Here is a 19649-nt window from a genome sequence, read left to right on the forward strand (position 1 = left end):
TCTCCGTGCAGCGTGCTAGATATACAGAGTTGGATTTTATCAAAGAAAGAACACATGCCTGTCTTGCCCCAGTCAGGGTCCCATGGCTCAGATAGCCTCATTCTGTCTGTGTTTTTTTAACCCTGCCAAGCTACTCCTGAGTGTGACTTTCGCTCTGGCACTTACAAGCCCTCATCAATGGCATCCTTTGTCCTCCTCTGCATTTGTACAGCAGCTGAGAAATTTGGCAATTCCTTACGTAGTGACTAACAGTAATACCTCTTTGCAGATGTAATGCACCATATAAATGGCAAGTCCTGTACAAACACTAAATAATTAGCCTTCGTAAGAACTCTAACAAGATAGAGTGTAAAACTGTCTGTTTTGTATGGAAATAACCAAGTCCTTGCAAATATACTCACTGGGAGTACAGCTTCACAGAAGGACGCGTGTGTTGTGATCCTGAAATTCTTTACTTCTGTTTTGTTTTGTTTTGTTTTTAACTGCTAAAATAAACACATCTGCAAACAATGCCGTATAAGATGCTGTTTTACAAATGCTGTCTTTTCTTCATTCATAAATGAACTGAATTTCTAGCTGAGTTTAAAGCATGTAAAAGGCAAGCACCAATAAGCTAGAACCCATGATTTTGGTCACCTGACTGTCTTTGGCAGCGCACATTTATTTATGATACCTCTGATTCAAGTCTGCTGACTATTAACTATTTAAATGTTGAGCTGTATTGATATAGACCTTTCTCTGGAACATATTACAGATTTAACTCCAATCTAGAATTCTACACTTACTTTCCCTCTGTCTTGATGACTTAGTGCCATAGGAATTAATGCTAGAAAATATCTTGTATCACTGTTGGCTCCTGAAGTGAAAAAATTAAACCATGAAGCCTGGACTGCAGGCAGCCATGAGGGCTTTTCATAGGAAGGATCATTATGGTGTGCCTGTTTCTGCAAAGTGGGAATTTGGCTTAAGCTTGGATCCAACCTGAAAGTAATCCTGACCGTTAGAAGACCAGGAAGGGGGTGCCCCGGTTCCTGTGGCCCAGCAGAACACGGAGGAATGCATCTTTGTTTATATTAGCTTGTTCTTCCATCATATGTTGTATAAACGAACAAACTACTTAACTTTTTTTATTCCAGTAAGAGCTTTTTCTGTTTGCAATGTTCTGGATTCATTGTTGGTTGAAGTTGAATAGTGTATGAAATCCATCCATACTATATAACTTCTTCAGAATGTATAATTTGTTTTTCAAAAATGTACTGTTTAAAAAAATATACCGTTTCTTAGGGTACAGCCTAAGAGTTTTGTGAAATCTTCAAAGCTCTAGTAGTTAAGAAAATAAGTGCTTTTACCAGCATATTTTCTTCCAGAATTGTAACCAAAGCATAATTTAAGTTTTAAAAATAGAGTTGCGTACTCTAAAAAAGCACAAGTAGAAGATGACATAATTATTGAAGAGCATTCATAGGATGTATTCAATGCCAAATTTTAAAGTGAATATGTATCCCTTAGGAAACCATTATGGTTAAATCCTGACTTTGTGCAGAATTGTGCAGAATTGCTTACATCACTTAAAAAATCAAACTTCTTAGCTTTAGAAGATGATGGTAAAAGGCAGATAATACCTCATAGAATATTATTTTACATGTTATTATTTTAGTTTTCTTCTTTAATGGGTTAAGATATCTTCCGGGGGGAGCGCCTGGGTGGCTCAGTTGGTTAAAGATATCTTTCTGTAAATTCATCCTTTCTTTTGGAGTGTTTCTAAAAATTTGGAATTATTTTAAGAAATGGCTAAGTGTTTTGGGGTGCCCCGCTGGCCCAGTCACTAGAGCATGTGACTCTGGATCTCAGGGTTGTGAGTTCAAGTCCCATGTTGGATGTAGGGCGTCCTTAAAAATACTTAAAAATAATAAATGTTAAAGAGTTTTATACACATTTGTACAAAGATAACACTTTGTTCTTCTGGGTAAGTCTGTGAGCTTACTAAGTAGGAATTCAAGGAGTTATAAAAGCCTTTATGATGGACTTTTTTTATCTAGCTCCTAAAACATATATCTTAATATAAAGAATTTGCAGTAAAACTCTATTACATCATCATTTTCTGACAAGATGAAGATTAATGTTATTTCTTGACAAGCATCAGCATTTATTAAAACTTCACTTTAGGGAAGGAAAATACCAAAATTATAGTAGAAATGCCAGGCAAAAAGAATGTGTTCAGTACAAATATGTTAAATGGAAGAATGATACAGATTCTGGAATAAATAAATAAATAAATAAATAACATTTATTTCAGCATGCAGGTGGACATTTAGAGAATTAGAAGTATCCTAGAAGGGAGTAATTTGGGGCACTTGGGTGGCTCAGTAGGTTCAGCGTCTGCCTTCAGCTCAGATTATGATCCCAGGGACCTGGGATTGAGCCCCGTCCTTGGGCTCCCCGCTCATGAGAGGAGAGCCAGAGAGCCTGCTTCTCCTCTACCTGCAGCGCCCCCTGCTTGTGCTCTCTCTTTCTGTCACACGTGTCTGCTGAACATGTATATAGTTCTCATCTTTGAGAATATCCTTCCTCTTTTAGTTCTTCTTCTAATATACCCTAATTTTTAAAGGGATTTTTAAAAAAATTTTATTTATTTATTTGACAGACAGAGATCACAAGCAGGCAGAGAAGCAGGCAGAGAGAGGGGGGGAAGCAGGCTCCCTGCTGAGCAGAGAGCCCCATGTGGGGCTCGATCCCAGGACCCTGGGATCATGACCCAAGCCGAAAGCAGAGGCTTTAACCCACTGAGCCACCCAGGCACCCCAGGGATTTTTAAAAAATATATATATTATTTTCTTTTCCCATTTGACAGCTTACTACTCTTTGCTGCAGGGTTTAATTGAAGACTAGTCTTTTAAGTAGAAAAGAAAATCCCAGAAGTGCATTTTATTGTCCTCTCTTTTTCCCAAGATACTTACTTCTAATTAAAATGCTTATATTTAATTAAAACATGTATTATTGTACAGGTTTTTTTTAGTCATTTTGTTGTTGAAGTAAAAGCAAATTACTGAGAAGAGCTAGCACGACAGGCAAACCCGAACGATGAGTTCTGTTTCTCAACATACCACTGAGAGTTTGAAGGGGCACCTTCCGAACATGGCAAAAATCTGAGAAACCATAAGAATGCAGGAAATATTCAAAGAGAGTCAGCTGACTTTCAGAGGAGAAATTTCTTATTCAACTTCTGTTTCATTGGAAAGAGGCTGGATATTAATTATATCGTGATATCAATAGGGTTAGAATGTGAACTTTGTATTCAGGTAAGACCAGGTAAGTGGTCAAATTGATGAGACGGAGTCCTGGTGGATGAAGAGATCTGGATTCTAGTGCTGTTGCCGAACCTTTACAGATTACTTCTTCTTAAAATGAAACTAATAAATTCATGTTGTCAGAGCCTTCTTATGGGGACTAAGTGATGGATATTTGGTGCGCTTCCTTACATAGCAAATGTGCAATAAATGTCGGCCACTGTTAGCATTCTTGTTTCATCACTCATATTATCATCGTTATTATTTATGTGACGTGTTCTTCTCCCCTCTGAGGAGCCTTTGATGACTTGATTTCTAAAAGAAAAGTTAGGATCACCCATCTCTCAGGCCCCTAATGGAACCGGAATTCTATGATTCATGAAGCAGAAGGCATTGTATTTTACAGATGTTCACCACATGATTAGGGAACAAAATTAATTCTAAGAGCACTGGAGCCTTAACAAAATTGGGCAGTCATGAGACAACGGTGCACTGATCTACAATCACTGTCAGGCCTTCTGCAATAATGGAGTGGATTTGTTGGAAATATAATTGATGAGATAGGTACATGGCATTTTATAGTAAAATATTGACATGTTAAAAAAAATGCACTGTATTGGAAATGGGAATATCTTTTTTTTTCTTCTGGCCTTTTCCTGACAACTCAAGCTAGTGACAAAGTTTCTTGGGACTCCACTGCCTCTCTTTACAGGATGGATTAGATGTTGTCAAAGACCAGTTCCTGTTCTATAATTTTATGTATTATCCAGTTCTTAATTTTCCCACAGGGTTCCGAAGGAGTGTTATAAATATTAAAGTCTCCATAATACTTGAAACAGTTTCTTCTTTTCCCTTTTGCCCCGTTTCCTCAACATTACCCAAATAGATTGCAAAGTCAACACCAAATTTTAGAATTCTTTTCTAAAAATATGTTTACCTATTTTGAGAATTATATTGAAAATGGTGTATCACCTTTCAGAAAGACCAGTGATTGTATTTTTTGTTTTGTTTCAAAGGATAAACTTGTCAATTTTTTTTAGATAAGAAAACCAGTGAAATTCAAAGAATTTCAATGAAGCTTATATTTATAGTGTGTTTTTCCCCCAATTCAACAGAATGAACAAGAGTGAGAAGCAGTTGAGCCAAATACTGTGTACCAATCTGTGAACATAAAACATTACATAAGTGTGGAAGAAATGTAATGTTAGGATGAACAGTGATTTGTTTAATAACTTTTTAGGTGATATCTACTTGGATACATTATATATGTATTATTTGTTATTTTTCAAATTGATATTAAATCTTTCAAAAGTTACTTCCAGATTTTAGAATTTCATACTATTCATACTCTTTTATACTATCAAAATAGTATTTGTTAGAGAAGGAAATTTTTTTTTTTTAAGAAAAATGAACTGCATTGGAGAATGCTTATGGATACCATTGGTTTTTCTGCCAAAATGCTGCCAATCATTTGAACTCAGTTTTTGATTACTTAAATATATACATGATTTAAGAAAATTGGAGGGGCACCTGGGTGGCTCAGTTGGTTAAATGTCTGATTTCGGTTCAGGTCATGATCCCAGGGTCCTGAGATCGAGTCCTGTATCAGGCTCTCTGCTCGGCCAGAAGCCTGCTTCTCCCTCTCCCACTCCCCATGCTTGTGTTGCCTCTCTTGTTGTCTCTCTCTGTCTCTGTCAAATAAATAAATAAATAAATAAATAAATAAATAGAAAATGTTCAGGACAAGTACAAGGAAGACAGTTGTTTTTATACAATAGAGAAAGAAGTCTTCAGTTCATAACTCTACAGGGCTGCCTGTAGCCATAGGCAATACTAGAGTTTTATGCTTTACAGCTGCAAAAGTAATTGCATGAGCATTATCTAAGCAACAATCTTTAATGGATTACATTTTGTTAGCTTTTCATTATATACTGTAAAAACCCAAATAACATAGTAAATGAAAAAAAAAAAGACTTGATTTATCTGACTTAGACCTTAGACTTATCTGACTTAGACTTAGAAATAGACTTTGCTATTTCTGAAAGACATTTCATTATCCATTGGTTTATTTGAGATATGATCTCAATTTGTAAATAAGATATAATGTTACGAAGTTGGTTTTAAGCTCATGAAGTAGAAAAATTGTACAAATGGTTTATTTTTATTTGAAAAAGTATTTCCCTTTTGTGTGTTTCAAGGTTGTTAAAATTTTTCAGAGGTGTTTTCTTAGATTAATAATGTAATCCAATAAAGGCATATACTGTCTGGTAAGATCTATTCATTTGCTTTTTCTATAAACCTTACGTTTTATTTGTAGTATCTTCTTAACACCTAATCATAATGTAATTTTATAAGCAAACGTCTTCAAACCCTGCTGTTTTACTTTGTGGTAATAGTAGCTGGAGTTTTCAGTTCAACAAGGTTTACTTTTTTTTCCTATGTATTATATTAAGAAATGATGTACAGTATTAAAATTAGATTTACAACAGCGTGATGTGATTATATTGACTTTTCTTTTTCCTTTTACCATTCTTGCCAAAGAGGAGGATCGAGTCTCCTCTTCGAAGTCTTATTTTCCAAGTGTTAACATAGTCATGTTGTGCCCAAATTGTCTCATTATGCAGATTTAAAAAACGGTTTTGTTTGAGTGGATGTTAAAGCTTACACAGATGTGTGCACATACTTTGTTGGTAGAGAGGAAGGAAAAGTAGAGAATTAGAAGAGAAAAATGCAGGATTTTGTAACCCTGTAAGTTTGTTTGAGGTTCTGAAACCAACATTTAAGCGCATCTTTTGAAATAACAGTTGAATATAAATTTTCAATAGTGTAGTACTTCATCCATGGAAATATTTTTCAGTGTCTTTGGGGATAGAAAAATATCCATTCTAGCACAAAACTTTGCTACCAAATATTCAGGTCAATAGGTTTCAAAAGATAAGTAACATTTATCACTTCAAATCTGTGCATGTAAGATACCAATGAACATTTTAAGTACCTTGTTAAATACGAGTATGAAAATTGTTCACATTTTATCACACAGTGGGAGAAAATGGAGTGGGAGAAAGAGAACATTTTTCACTTTGCTATTGGAAGTATTCATCTCCATGCCTGCTTTGTAAACAGGGAAAGAAAGGTTATGTTCAGGTAGACAATGGAGTTGAGATTTAAGACGAACTGATGCAGAAGAATTCATGAGTTCTTGATGTCTTTATAAGATACAGAGGACACTTTTGCTGGATGGACTATTTTTGAAATTCAGATGTGGTTTATTTACTACCTTTTATTCCAATGGTTACAAAGTGAATGACACTGCTTATTTTATAGTGTGTTAATATTACACTGGTATCCGGTGAAGGTCATTGTAAGAAAATTTTCCTCCTGTAAAATATAGGGTTAACCGCATAAGTGGTGTTAATATCTCTCACCTTGAATAAGTTTAAGGATTCTGTGAAATAGTATCTACCATGAAATGACTAAAAGGACAAATACAGAAGACAGAAAGTGACATAGTTGGTAACAGGACTGTTCTCATCCTTGGCTCCTTCCAACATGTGCTTAACTCAGTGATAATGGAAAAACACAGTATTTTGAATATAGTCATTTTGCAAATATGTCTAAAGTTTCTATAATAAGCATAGTTAAATTGTAATGATTATATTCTTTTATGCACTAATGTGAAATATCTTTAAAGTAACTCTCAATTGAATGCATGTTTGGAAGTCTATTTTGGTGTGTAGGTGAGTGTAATTCACTTAATAATAGAAAGCATCACCCCAGGGTGTCATGTAAGTCAAAGGCAGGTTCAGTTTTATTCATTAGCATGTGGATGGGAAAATGTAGGCAGTAGGCAGAGAAGAAATGCCAAATGCTAACCGTGATGGCACAAAATATCAAAATACATCTGTCCACTGGCCCATAGAGAATATCACATTACCCCTGCTGTGTATGCTTACAGCCAGATATCTTTATCAAGTTGCATATGTCTCTAAGTAGATATAGATTCTCCAAGCTGTATGGAGATGGCTATTACTACTAGTTTATTATAATAAATGTCTCTTAAGCCAGAGCTCAGAGATAAGGACTGTCTATATCACACCAAGTATAATGATTTCATCTTGTTCCCACAGTCCTACGAGATGACTTCAGACAAAATCCTTCCGATGTCATGGTGGCTGTGGGGGAGCCTGCTGTGATGGAATGCCAGCCTCCACGAGGCCATCCGGAACCCACCATTTCGTGGAAGAAAGATGGCTCCCCGCTCGATGACAAAGATGAAAGGATAACTGTGAGTATTTAACTCAGCAGTGGGGAACATTTAGAGAACTAGCTGTATATATCTTCACCAAAAAGGGAAAAGTGAAGCAGGTTTTTTTACTTTTTTGTTTTTTTAATAAAGGGTGATATTAGCTCCCATTTTCACTTCTTTCCATTAAAATAAACATCTTTCCATTTTCCCTGTATTGACATGAAAATGAGTGAGCAAAATGCGTGTTGCTTCGTTTGGCGATTAGGAAGAGAAAACCGTAATTTCTACTTTAATGTCTTAGACTTGACACTTTTATGAATGATTTAGTTGTTATTATAACTTAGGGCATATCACATCTCCATATGCTACAGTAAAAATTGTTAAAAATTCAGTAATACAGTATGTTTCCAAAGGCCTCCTAAGTCACTTAAGCATTTGTGGGTTGTTTTTTTCTTCTCTCTTTCTCCTTTTCAAATGGCTTTTGTGTTCTGTTGAATTCACTGTTGTTCCTAAAAACTAAAATCTCATTCTGAATGATGGTTCATGATGGATTTATCTCCTTCCAAAATAAAATTGCATGACAAGATTATTAGATTGCAAATTCCTGTTATATACAAGTAGAGAAATATGCTATCTGGAGTAAGGATGCATTTTCTTCTTGACATCAGTGAGTCTGTATGATTTCTTTGCCTTTTCTTTCTTTTTCTATTTTGTCAGGTGTTTGCTAAAGTACCAAAATAACTGAACTCTCCTTGGTTCTATGATTGGACAGTCTTGCCCTCTATAAGCTTCTTTGTTTTGCTCATACTCTGTGTCCGTTATGAATTCATTGGCCAAGATTTAGAGGTACTCAGGAGAATACATGCTTAAGGAAAAGTCACTGCTAAATGTGTAGAAGAACAAGGTTATAATACAGACCACTTAACCCTAATAAACATTTGCACTATTTCTGAACAACCAGTTAGCCGATTAGCATGAGAATTAAATAGTGAAAAATAAAATCAAGAAGGTTATGGTAGACGGATTTTAGGGACCTTGAAGAAAAAAAACAAAACAAAACAAGCATTTTTTCTGCAGTGATCTGAATTAGAATGAGTGTCTCAAGGGATTTTTATAATTCTAGCAATTGGAATGAGAATAACCTGGCTGTACTTTTAAGAGGTGTGGAAAAGTCACATGGCAAAGTGAACTGTATGGGAAACACTGGGGAAGTGAAGTTGAGAGCATAGGGGAGTAGAGACTATAGAAACAAATGCTTCTTTTATTGGTGATGACGGATTCCTTTTAGATTTATGTATAATTAAGATAATATCTTTGTCTTAAAAACATATTTTAAGTCATCTAATGACCACTATCTGTAATTTCCATTTCCCTGCCTGAGTGATTCAAACACATTGAAACCATTATTACCCATTTCCTCCTTCAGATCTTTCCTGATTAATTACCTATTTGTGTTTAATACCAATGAATGCTGAAATTCTTAGCATTGGAGATGCGGCATTAAGCAGAAATCAGTGAGACCCCTTCTGAAGTTTAAATTCAGTGAGAGTACAGGTAAAAACCAAAATAGATAGTATAATACATAATATGGTAGACTATAATCAGTCCTGTAAAAAATACTAAAGGAGAAGACAGATTAATTAAGATAGGGGTAGGATTTCAGTTTTAAATAGGATGACCTGAGAATGCTTCCCATAAAAACCTGAAAAAAATTGAAGGAGGAAACTACACAAGCACCTGGAAAAGTAAACAGAAGAAAAGTTTAAAGACTTTAATATGGGGACCACCTAACACATTTTTTTTTAAAGGAGGGAAGTGGTCAGTGGGGGTTGAGCAAAGGCGAGGTTGGTAGGAGATAATATTGGGAAAACAAGTAACTAGACTGTAGATAGAGATATATAGATATAGATGTAGACATAGGTACAGATATAAATATGGATTACTATAAGACCTTATAGATCTTGTAAATAGTTTGGCTTTTCCCCTTGAGTGAAGTGGAAAGCATCAGAGGATTCTCAGCAGAATCCTCTGCCGTCTTGAGAAAACACTGACGGATAATAATGATTAAGCAGCGAGACTAGTTGGGAGATTTTGCAATAATCCAGACAAGATGGAAATGGTGGTTTGGCTCTGTGCACTAGGAGGGGAAGTAGTGAGGAGTGGTTAAATTCTGGATCTGCTGTGAAGTGATAGCCAGCAGAATTTGCTAACAGATTGGCTGTGGCTTATAAATAAAGAGAAGAGTCAAGGCTTACCTTAATTGATTGGTCTGTGCAATTGAAAATATTGAGATGCCATTAATTGTAGAAAGAGAGGATTTGGGGTTGGAAGTATCAGCAGCTCAGATTTGGACATTGTAATTTTGAAATTCTTATTAGATATCCAAGTATAAATGTCAAACAGGCCGTTGGAAACATGAGTCAGAAATTCAGAGTTGAGGTTGAGGCTGGAGAAAAAATTGAGTTGTGGTAGACATAGCAAGTACTCATTACTGCGCAACCCTCCCCTCCTTCTGGGCAGATGAAAGACTCTGCTTCCCAGTTTCCTTGCTGTTGGGCAGACCAATTTGACTGGTTCAGCTTCGTGGGCTGTGAGTCGAAATTCAATAAATTAAATACTGGTGAGTGAGCCTCCAGCACTTTCTTTCTTCACTATGTGGCAACCAAGGGGGACACTTGTTGCAAGTAGTGCAGCTACAACATGGACACTCAATGAACCTGGGTCCCTCAGTGATGAGTAACAAAACTTTCCACCCCACACCTCTGTCTGCCATGATGGACACATCAAATGAGTGAGCAATCTCTGTTGTATTAAGTCATGGAGCATTTCTTACCACAGGCTAATGTAGCTTGTCCTGATAAATATGGAAATCATCATCGTGTCCATATTATTTAAAAACAGGAGACTGAAGTCGCCAAGGGAGTGATTATATGTAGAAAGGAAAAGAGGTCCAATGTTTAGCCCTCAGGGAGGAGAGGCAGAAAGAAGAGCAGCGGAGACTAGGAGTGAGCAGTGAGAGCCGAGGGAAAGCAGAGGGTAGCCAAAGCAGCGGAGACTAGGAGTGAGCAGTGAGAACCGAGGGAAAGCAGAGGGTAGCCAAACACTGAGCCAGTTGCAGCTGGTTTATCACATAATAGAATGACTGAGAATTGACCATGGAATTGAACAACTTGGTGGTCATTCATTGATGACCTTCCCAGGAGCACTGTCCATGGAATAGAAGGGTTGAAACCTCACTGACCTGGTTCAGGAGAGATTGGAAAGATTGAAATCGGACGCAGAGAATGAACAATTCTTTTTATATTGTATCTTATATAGAAGATAAAAAATAAAGGGGATTGTAGTCTCACATTTTGAAATTTCTCAAACTTACTCTTAATATATGTCTATCTGTGCATTTTCTGTGATATTCACAGTTTAATACTGCTATGGTAAATTTGATTTTTTATAAATCTCAGACCTTCCTGTTGTATCAAATACTGAATTTGAAGCAATGTCATGGTTTTTGCCATAATGTTTAATTTATTAGTGGGTCTTCATTTATACTTTGCTGCCCCAGAAGGTGCTCTCCTGTGAATGCAGGGTACTATTTCTCTTACACATTAGTAGGGTAGAGTCAAAAAAAGAACCATCTCCAATCAGGAATCAAAACAGTTTAAAGTTGTAATAACCTATGAGTACAAAAAAATGCCAAGATGTTAACGTTGTTAAAATCATTTAAATGCTGCCAAAATGATGATCCACAATAGTGTTCCATATGTTAGGAAGTTGTAACATCTGAAACTTCTATTATTCCTAAGACCATCTGTGTGTTTTGGATAAATTATGACTGTTAAACTGATAAAACACTAGAGGTAAAAAAAAAAAATTATACATACAGGGAGATGAATAGATTAAAATCAGCAGTTTGGGTTCAGAATTACTGTTCTTATTTAGTTCATAATTGTTTTTGTTTTTGCTTTTGTTTTCCTTTAGGCGAGACAAAAATTAAGTAATTAAAACAAAAATTTCAAACAGAAACAGAATGTCTGACATTTATTTCCAGTTCTTTTTTTCTCCCCCCTCAAACTGGAAGTAGTCTCTTCAGAGATATTGGTTATTAGATATTTTACGTGATTCTTCTTTCCTAAGCTTTGTTTTCAAATAATTGTTTTCATTTCTGTTGTTAATGTACTTCGCCAAATGTATGAGTACAGATGAACAGGAGATTAAGGCACATAATATCTTTATGAAAGGCAAGTAAAGATTGCACAGTTATTGCTACAGTTTTGGTTATAGGAATTTCTTGAGTTCTTTAATGTGGTAGCTTTCTTTGTTGAAAATGTAAACTACAACTCTCCCAGCTGTGAGAGCAAAGACACACCCTACAAAAAAGGGCAAATGTGTAATTGAATTGTAGCTGCACCTGTATTTTTGATGTTCTTAAGTCATTTCTTTTTACCTTGACCTGGATTCTGAGCCAAATTTTAGATCTGTGATGATTATAAACCAGCAATATATAAATAGCATTTTCTTATTTTCCTACTTGACAGGAGACTCTTTCAGAACTCTTTTGGCACTTATATCTTGGAATAATTTGAAGGAGGACTTAGATGATGTTTAGTCTTTCTTCCTTTCTTTTATTTTTTTTCTAGACATGAGTATTTATACTTAGAATTAGAAATAGAAGTAGTTTAACTGGCAGGCTGGATTAAGTAGATTTACTTCATATGCCTGAGAATTAGTCATAACCATTATTATTAATAAATGAAATTTTCTCATAGAGATGAATCAGAGGACTGAAACTTTTTTGAGGGGGTAATGGAGAACCCTTGGATGTACCTTACAAAAAGTGATATATTTATTTTATTTCAACATACTTTGGAAATATTGTGCTTAAATTCACAATTGGTTTGTAAATGTGAAAAATTGATAATGTTAAAATTAGGGAAAAAAAGTATTGAGTACCTGCCATGTCCCTGATACTCTATGTTATCTCTAATTCCCTTAGAAACTAAATGAATAAGCTTTTTTTTTTTTTTCCTTTATGGCACACTTATACTTGCCAGTAGGTATTCTAAAAGATGATGGTGACGATGATGATGATGATAGTAAACACTTACTATAGCACTTTGCTATGTGCCAGGCCCTAGTCTAAGTACTTGGCTTATGTTGACCTCGTTAATCTTGATAAAACCTTTGTCAGATACTTCCCTGACAGGGGAGATACCATGATCACAAAGGTGGTTTTCCCAGGACGAGGCTTATCCATTGCACTCTGGATGTGCTGATCCATGGGATTTCCCCAAATGTGGGAAACTTGACTGCATAATTTGTGGTAGTGGGGGACTGTGTTTGTGCTTTCTCCGGGGTGGGGGTGGGGGGGATAAAACTTTGTCAGATAAATACTAAAAATTTCACTAATGCAGCAATTAACTCTGAATTGGCTGGGGAACAATTATGCGAGCCTGTGTCTTTTGCTCACTAATAATATTTTCTGTTGGCTCTTATATATATATTATATACTATACACTATACACACACACACATAATGACTCTGACTTGCTATCAATGTAGATTTCAACTTAGAATAACAATATCCTTTAGCTTCTGCTGTAAAATATTATCTTTAAGGGGAGCCTGTTTGGCTCTGTCCAGAGAATACCCAACTGTTGATCTCAGGGTTGTGAGTTCCAGCCTCATGTTGGGTGTAGAGATTACTTAAAAATAAAATATTTGAAAAAAAATTGAAATAAAACATTATGTTTATAAGGGTCTGGAGAGGTAGTTCACATTGTGAAGATGATGGTGGTCTTGAACATAGGATTGGTACATTTAAGAATTGGCCCAGGGGCACCTGGATGGCTCAGTCATTTAAGTGGCCAACTCTTAGGGTCATGATCTCAGGGTTGTGGGATCGAGCCCCGCATCAGACTCAGCATTCAGTATGGAGTCTGCTTTAGATTCTCTCTCCTTCTCCTCCTGCCACCACCCCTCTCCCTCACTGCCCCTCTTGCATGATCTCTCTCTCCTGGCTCTAACCCGATCTCAAAAGATATGAGGATGACCCATAACTGTTTACCATATGACATTTAGGGAAAGAAGGATCTATCTTAAAAAGGATATTATGAATCAGTGAATTGTTCAGTTGAATCTGTTTTATGATTAACTGTCCAAATTGTAGATTAACCAGGTTCAAATATAATCAGCTGTACACACTTCAAAACTTATTGCTGAAGAATTAAATTATTATAAGAAATTATATGATGATTAGGAAATTGAGTTAAAGAAAATATTGTTGATGTAGTGGCTTGGTGATTTTGTATAGATACAATAAAGTATAATAAAAAACTAATACCATAGGGGCGCCTGGGTGGCTCAGTGGGTTAAAGCCTCTGCCTTCGGCTCAGGTCATGATCTCAGGGTCCTGGGATCCAGCCTGCATCATGTTCTCTACTCAGCAGGCACCCTGCTTCCTCCTCTCTGTCTGTCTCTCTGCCTACTTGTGACCCCTGTCTGTCAAATAAATTAATTAATTAAAAAAAAAACTAATGCTGTAAACAGTGCAGTGTAGATTGTGAGATCTACCTGGACTCAATTCTGAAATATCAGAGTTAGTTTCTTAATAATAACCTTTGGCTTTCATTTATCTTGAATGATTTCATTTTACCAGTTAAAAGCTTAAAAGACATTCATTTTTTCATGTTTGAAATTCTTAACTTTTGAGCTAAAATTTACAGTTGAATAAAACATGCTTTTCCCATTCTCTTTGTATGTGGCTTTGTGACTTAAATATTTTTTAATGACTTGTGTTATTCTTTGTGATAAGCTGTGCCTTGACTTTTTAATTTTTTTTTTTAAGATTTTATTTATTTATCAGTGAGAGACAGAGGGGGAGAGAGTGAGCACAGGCAGACAGAATGGCAGGCAGAGGCAGAGGGAGAAGCAGGCTCCCTGCTGAGCAAGGAGCCCTATGTGGGACTCGATCCCAGGACGCTGGGATCATGACCCGAGCCGAAGGCAGCCGCTTAACCAACTGAGCCACCCAGGCGTCCTGTCTTTTTAATTTTTCTTCCTACCTGTTCTATATGCTATAGTAGCATGCTATAAATAGTCTGTATGTCTTAAAAAGGTATTTTTTACTTAACTGAAAAAATAATTCAGATGATGGAGAAATAGTTTTATTATAAATTGTTTCCATCAAAGCCATAGTCAAACTTGAAACCATTTTACTGTCAATTTCATCTACCTGAAATTGTAGATACAGTTATGTTATAGTAGGTATATCTACTATTATAGATATAGTTATCACATAATTATAATCAGATTTTTTCATTCTTCTTAGAAAAATTACAGCATCAATGTATTTTAACACAATGAACAAATGTATTAATGAATTTTTCTTAAGGTGACTTAGATGGGATGGCCACCCATGCTGGCTTGCTGGGGATTGTCCTGGTATTTACGTTAAAAAACCCTAGTCCTGGGAAAACCAGACAATTGGTCACTCTAAGCCTAGATTGCTTAAAGGAATTGATTTACATATGAATGAAAAATCACATGTGTATAAGGTAAGTAAAAAATAGTTAAAAAACAAATAGAAGGGTCTTAACCTGCATCATTTCTTTCATAAACCAGTTAAGGATTTGAAAATCATGAATGAAGTTAGGAGAAAAATCAGTTATACATTGAAAAAATTGTTTAGCCCTTCCCAATCCCATGCTGAGAGGTAGTTATTAGAATGCAGTATGTCATCAGTTCTTTGGCTAGTCCTTTTCTGCTTCCTGTGTGTCTTGGTAGGTTTCTTTGATTTCCCTCGATGGTGTGATATTTTGGTGAAAAGCAGCTGACTCACATCCCATCCAAATCCCCAGTGTCCTCCAGATCCTTCACGAATCTGGCATTCAGCCTCGCCTTGCCAATTACTTCCTTTCCCCCCAATTCCCACATGTCTCCTTCTTAAGTCATCTGCTCCCTCCTCCCTTCCTCCGATTAGTGCCTTCCTCTGGTCTTCCGATTTCTTTTATTGTTCCATGTCTGCTCGCTTCCTTTTCCCTCTCCTCCCCTAGAGGAAATCAGCAGACTTAATGCAGCTGATGTCATTGAACCCCCTTTCCCTGAGAAGTTAAATTTGTGCTCCTGCAAAATAAATACGTAGTTCTATTGTGTGGAGGTCAGAGGAAACAAGTAGAGTCAACTAGATTTTTTTCCCTGTCCATCTTACATAGAGAGTCATGCATATTACATATTTTATATATTTTTAGACATAAAAAGGTTATTCATGATTTAAATCTGAGTTGCATCAGTATAAATCTATAATGTGAAACGTGGTACTGAAGAAGGAAGAAATGAGTTCAAAAGTAAATTTATGTGCTATTCTACTGTCTTAAATTTCACACTTAACCAGAGAAATAGAGGAGATTAGTAGAATAAAACGTGGTCTTTTGTATTATGAGGGCCACATTATAACTTTGGGTTTTGACACGTATCAAGTGCGTGATCTTACAGACATTTGATCTCTATAAATGTCATTGTTTCCACCTGTGACCTGAATTGTCTAATCATACCTATGTTGGTTGTGTTGTGGGAATTCAGTGAGAAAATACATCTTAAATGTCATTGTAGATGGTGACATACTCCCTCTCTATATTAGTAATGGACATTCTGGTTATTACTATTATTGGTATACCTCTTGAACTCTGGGTATATTTAGTTATCAAAAACTCTACAGAAAAGGAAAATCAGGAACTGTTTGGGCCATAGCAATTTTGACTTTCCTGAATAAACAAACAAAAATATAAATATATATAAAAAGAGATGTAATATTTATGTCTCATCTAAATTTCTATCTGATTTCTGCCTGATTCAACACTGTAAGAAAGCTCCATTTTCTACAGAATCACCAAGAGTATTCAGTTTAGGTGAGAAACATGAGTAAAGAATTTAGACAAATACTAATACTAAGAAACAAGTTTGAGTCCTCTGTACATCTTTAATGTGAAATGCAATGATCAGCAGGGGATTCCACAAGAGAATTTAAGGCCTAATGCCCTAAAGGCATTCACTGTGTGTAACAAATTGACTTTTCTTCCATGCATCTAGTTATGTACAATTCTCAGGAGAATTGAGAAATGCTATGATTCAGATCAGGTATGCCGGTTGAGCAAGGCTGGTTTATCTTCCCAAGGAACATCCTGAATCTTTCCCGAAACTTGTAATTCTATTTAAATAGTTATACATATACTCATGTTTGGACACTGAAACTAGAGAAAAGAAAGCCAAGCATTTCAGACCCACTTGTGAAGTCTAAGCTCTCTCCTGATAGAATTGTGATAAGCGAAGACATTCTCTGTTCTAGCATACGAATTAGTTTAGATGACAGTATGATTATAAACACAATTCTGGTGAACATGTGGTTATTGCCCTAGTTTTTCATTATATATGTGTTAGAGATGTATTTAAAAACTTGGATACCAAGGGCTTGAAGGAACAGATGTTGAGAGTCTTTGCATATGCTCTTCCCTGCCTGGAATGTCCTGACCTCTATATCCTCTTTGTGTAACTCACTCATTTTTCAGGTTCCAACTTTTTTTTTTAAAAAGATTTTATTTATTTATTTGACAGAGAGAAATTACAAGTACACTGAGAGGCAGGCAGAGAGAGAGAGAAGGAAGCAGGCTCCCTGCCGAGCAGAGAGCCCGATGTGGGACTCGATCCCAGGACCCTGAGGTCATGACCTGAGCCGAAGGCAGCGGCTTAACCCACTGAGCCACCCAGGCGCCCCTTTCAGGTTCCAACTTAAAGGCAACTTCTACAGACGAATGTTCTGCAAAACCCCACTCTGCACATCTGCTCTAGATGTATCTCCCTGCTATCCTGACCTTTGCCTTTTACTAAGTCCTCTTCTTTTAATCTGTTAGAAGTCATGATTTGTAAGTTACTCCTCTAATATTCATAGGAATCCTTGAGAGTCAGCTATATTCTCTGGGTCGGTCTTATGGTAGGAGTTCATTATATATTTCTTGGGAAAAAATTAAATAAATGAAATATAAATCAGAATCATGTTTCCCAACATACCTAGAGCTGATAAGTTGCTCATCTGAACATGCTTGATTTTATATCCGTATGTACTTTATGTATGTATTTTCTTATTCCCCTATAAAATTAAAAGGAGGTATCATCCACACTATTTCTTTTTTCTAAATCATGGTTTCCATGAGCTTAACAGTATGTGAAGGAAGAGATGCTATGCAAGTTAGTTCTGTGAGTAAATATATTTCTGTAAGTGGGACTTATGGATACTCACAGAATTTTACAGATGGAGCTGACTTGAGAGATTGTGAATAGCAAACTCCTTTATTTTTAAGAAAAAAGGGGAAGTGAGACTGGCCCCAAGTCTCTTAATGAATCTGTCTTGTGAGTCAGGAGTAAGAGCCAGACCTCTCAACACCAGATTTCTTCCTGTTCTGATTTTTCCCATGACAGATTAGACTTGATCAACTCTTCTTAAATAGCACTTACATTTGACTAAGACAAGTCCTAACACAAAATCCACAGGTAAAGTGTTTTCTTGGATTCATTTCATATAATTTTGCCACTTGTTTTGTGTCTCAAGTTCTGTGTTTCCTATCTTGGTAAGTACTGAAAGTAGTATTTTCAGTGTGTAGAGTTTAGCAACTGCCTCAGCTTATATATCCATTGGGCACAAACATGGCCTTGTGTCATTTTGATTAATAATTCTGAATATGTTTTGGCTTCATCAAGAATGTTATTAAGAATGTATCCCAGTCTGTCTTGATTGTGGTTGCCTCTGCATCTTATTCAAAAAAGAAAACAATTAAATAGCAACAATTTAAATCATAAGTTAAGCCTAACCTCTGGCCATCTTGGGGAGGTCTCTTCTGTCTCAGGTGTTCTTTTTTAAAATTTTAATTTAATTTAAAGTAGGCTCTCAACCCAGTGTGGTGCTTGAACTCACGACCCTGAGATGAAGAGTTGCGTGCTCTACCAACTCAGCCAGCCAGGTGACCCTTGAAGCTCCTTTTAGAAGCTGCACTAACAACTAGACCTTGGCCAGGTCCTTTAATTATTGACACTATTAAGATAATAACATCCTCCCTGATTACTCATTAGGATTATTATGAGAATCAAACCAGAGCAATGAAAGTTGTTTTGAGGACTCTCCATGATAGCCTCAATTGTAATGTGTTATTCTAAGTACTTACGTCTTGATTTTCAGTTATTATTTTCACATATTAAACCGTGCTGTACCTTGTTTTGATCAATTTTTAAGTGCACATCAAATATGAATCCCCTTCTCTATGGCATCTACCTTTGGGGGCTCTGCAATGTATAGTCCATTTACCCATTTTCGTCTCAATCCCTTGAGACACCTTGTTGTAATTCCTAATAAAGTCCTCATACGTATACGCAACCTTATTCAGGGAGGGCTCTAGTAGGTTTGGATGCAGAGTTACTGTAGCAGAGGCTGAAGACTTTCAGATAATGTATTTTCTACTTCAACAAATAGTCTTTGGTTCAGGAAACAGGAAATAATACACTATAAAATTTTCAGGTTTCCTCTAAGTAATGTAATGAACGTCCCTATGAGTACAAGTCCTAACATATGTGAAAAATCAGAGTAATCTTGAACAATGTTGATGTTTTATCCTGTTTTGTGTTTCGGGCCATTTGTCAGTCTTCTTTTAAATCTCTTGAGATGATTCTGGCTTTCTGATTTTTTTCCCCCCGAACGGGTTTCCTTAAAAATAGTTTTAAGTATTTTTCTAAAATCTAATCCCACCCAAATGTTGGTTTCAACCAAAACAACATGAGAAGACATAGGGAGTACTTAACCAGATCTGGCCAAGCCACCTTCCATATGGTAATTGGCCAACTCCTAGATTCCACTGGGCTGAAACCTGATGTGGGTGTATGCCTCTGTTTAATGTCCATGATCCTTCGGTCAGAGTAGACCTTCCAGAAAGTAGTAGCTCAGACATTTTGAGTCAACTAAAGTTGTACCTCGTAATTCAACGTAATTATGAATATAGTATACTAACCAGAAGTGTTATAACTCTATGAAATGAACACACATAGTCAGATGACAAAGCCCTTAATAAGAATTTCAGGTTAAT

General features: G+C 36.2%; 1 protein-coding gene and 1 non-coding gene across 5 annotated transcripts in view; both read left to right on the forward strand.

Annotated features, from left to right (window-relative positions):
- Positions 1-19649, forward strand: part of ROBO1 (roundabout guidance receptor 1) — a 414151-nt gene that overhangs the window by 258992 nt on the left and 135510 nt on the right. For all 4 annotated transcript variants that reach the window (XM_059392146.1, XM_059392148.1, XM_059392147.1 and 1 more), the window contains exon 3: positions 7415-7572. In XM_059392146.1, coding sequence (XP_059248129.1) covers positions 7415-7572 — 158 coding nt within the window. The remainder of the gene's footprint in view (positions 1-7414; positions 7573-19649) is intronic.
- On the forward strand, positions 12719-12882 carry LOC132012777 (U1 spliceosomal RNA). The gene has a single exon (XR_009402754.1). It is a non-coding gene; the product is annotated as a U1 spliceosomal RNA (small nuclear RNA).

This window comes from Mustela nigripes, chromosome 2 (assembly GCF_022355385.1).
Source record: "Mustela nigripes isolate SB6536 chromosome 2, MUSNIG.SB6536, whole genome shotgun sequence".
Lineage (NCBI taxonomy): Eukaryota > Metazoa > Chordata > Mammalia > Carnivora > Mustelidae > Mustela > Mustela nigripes.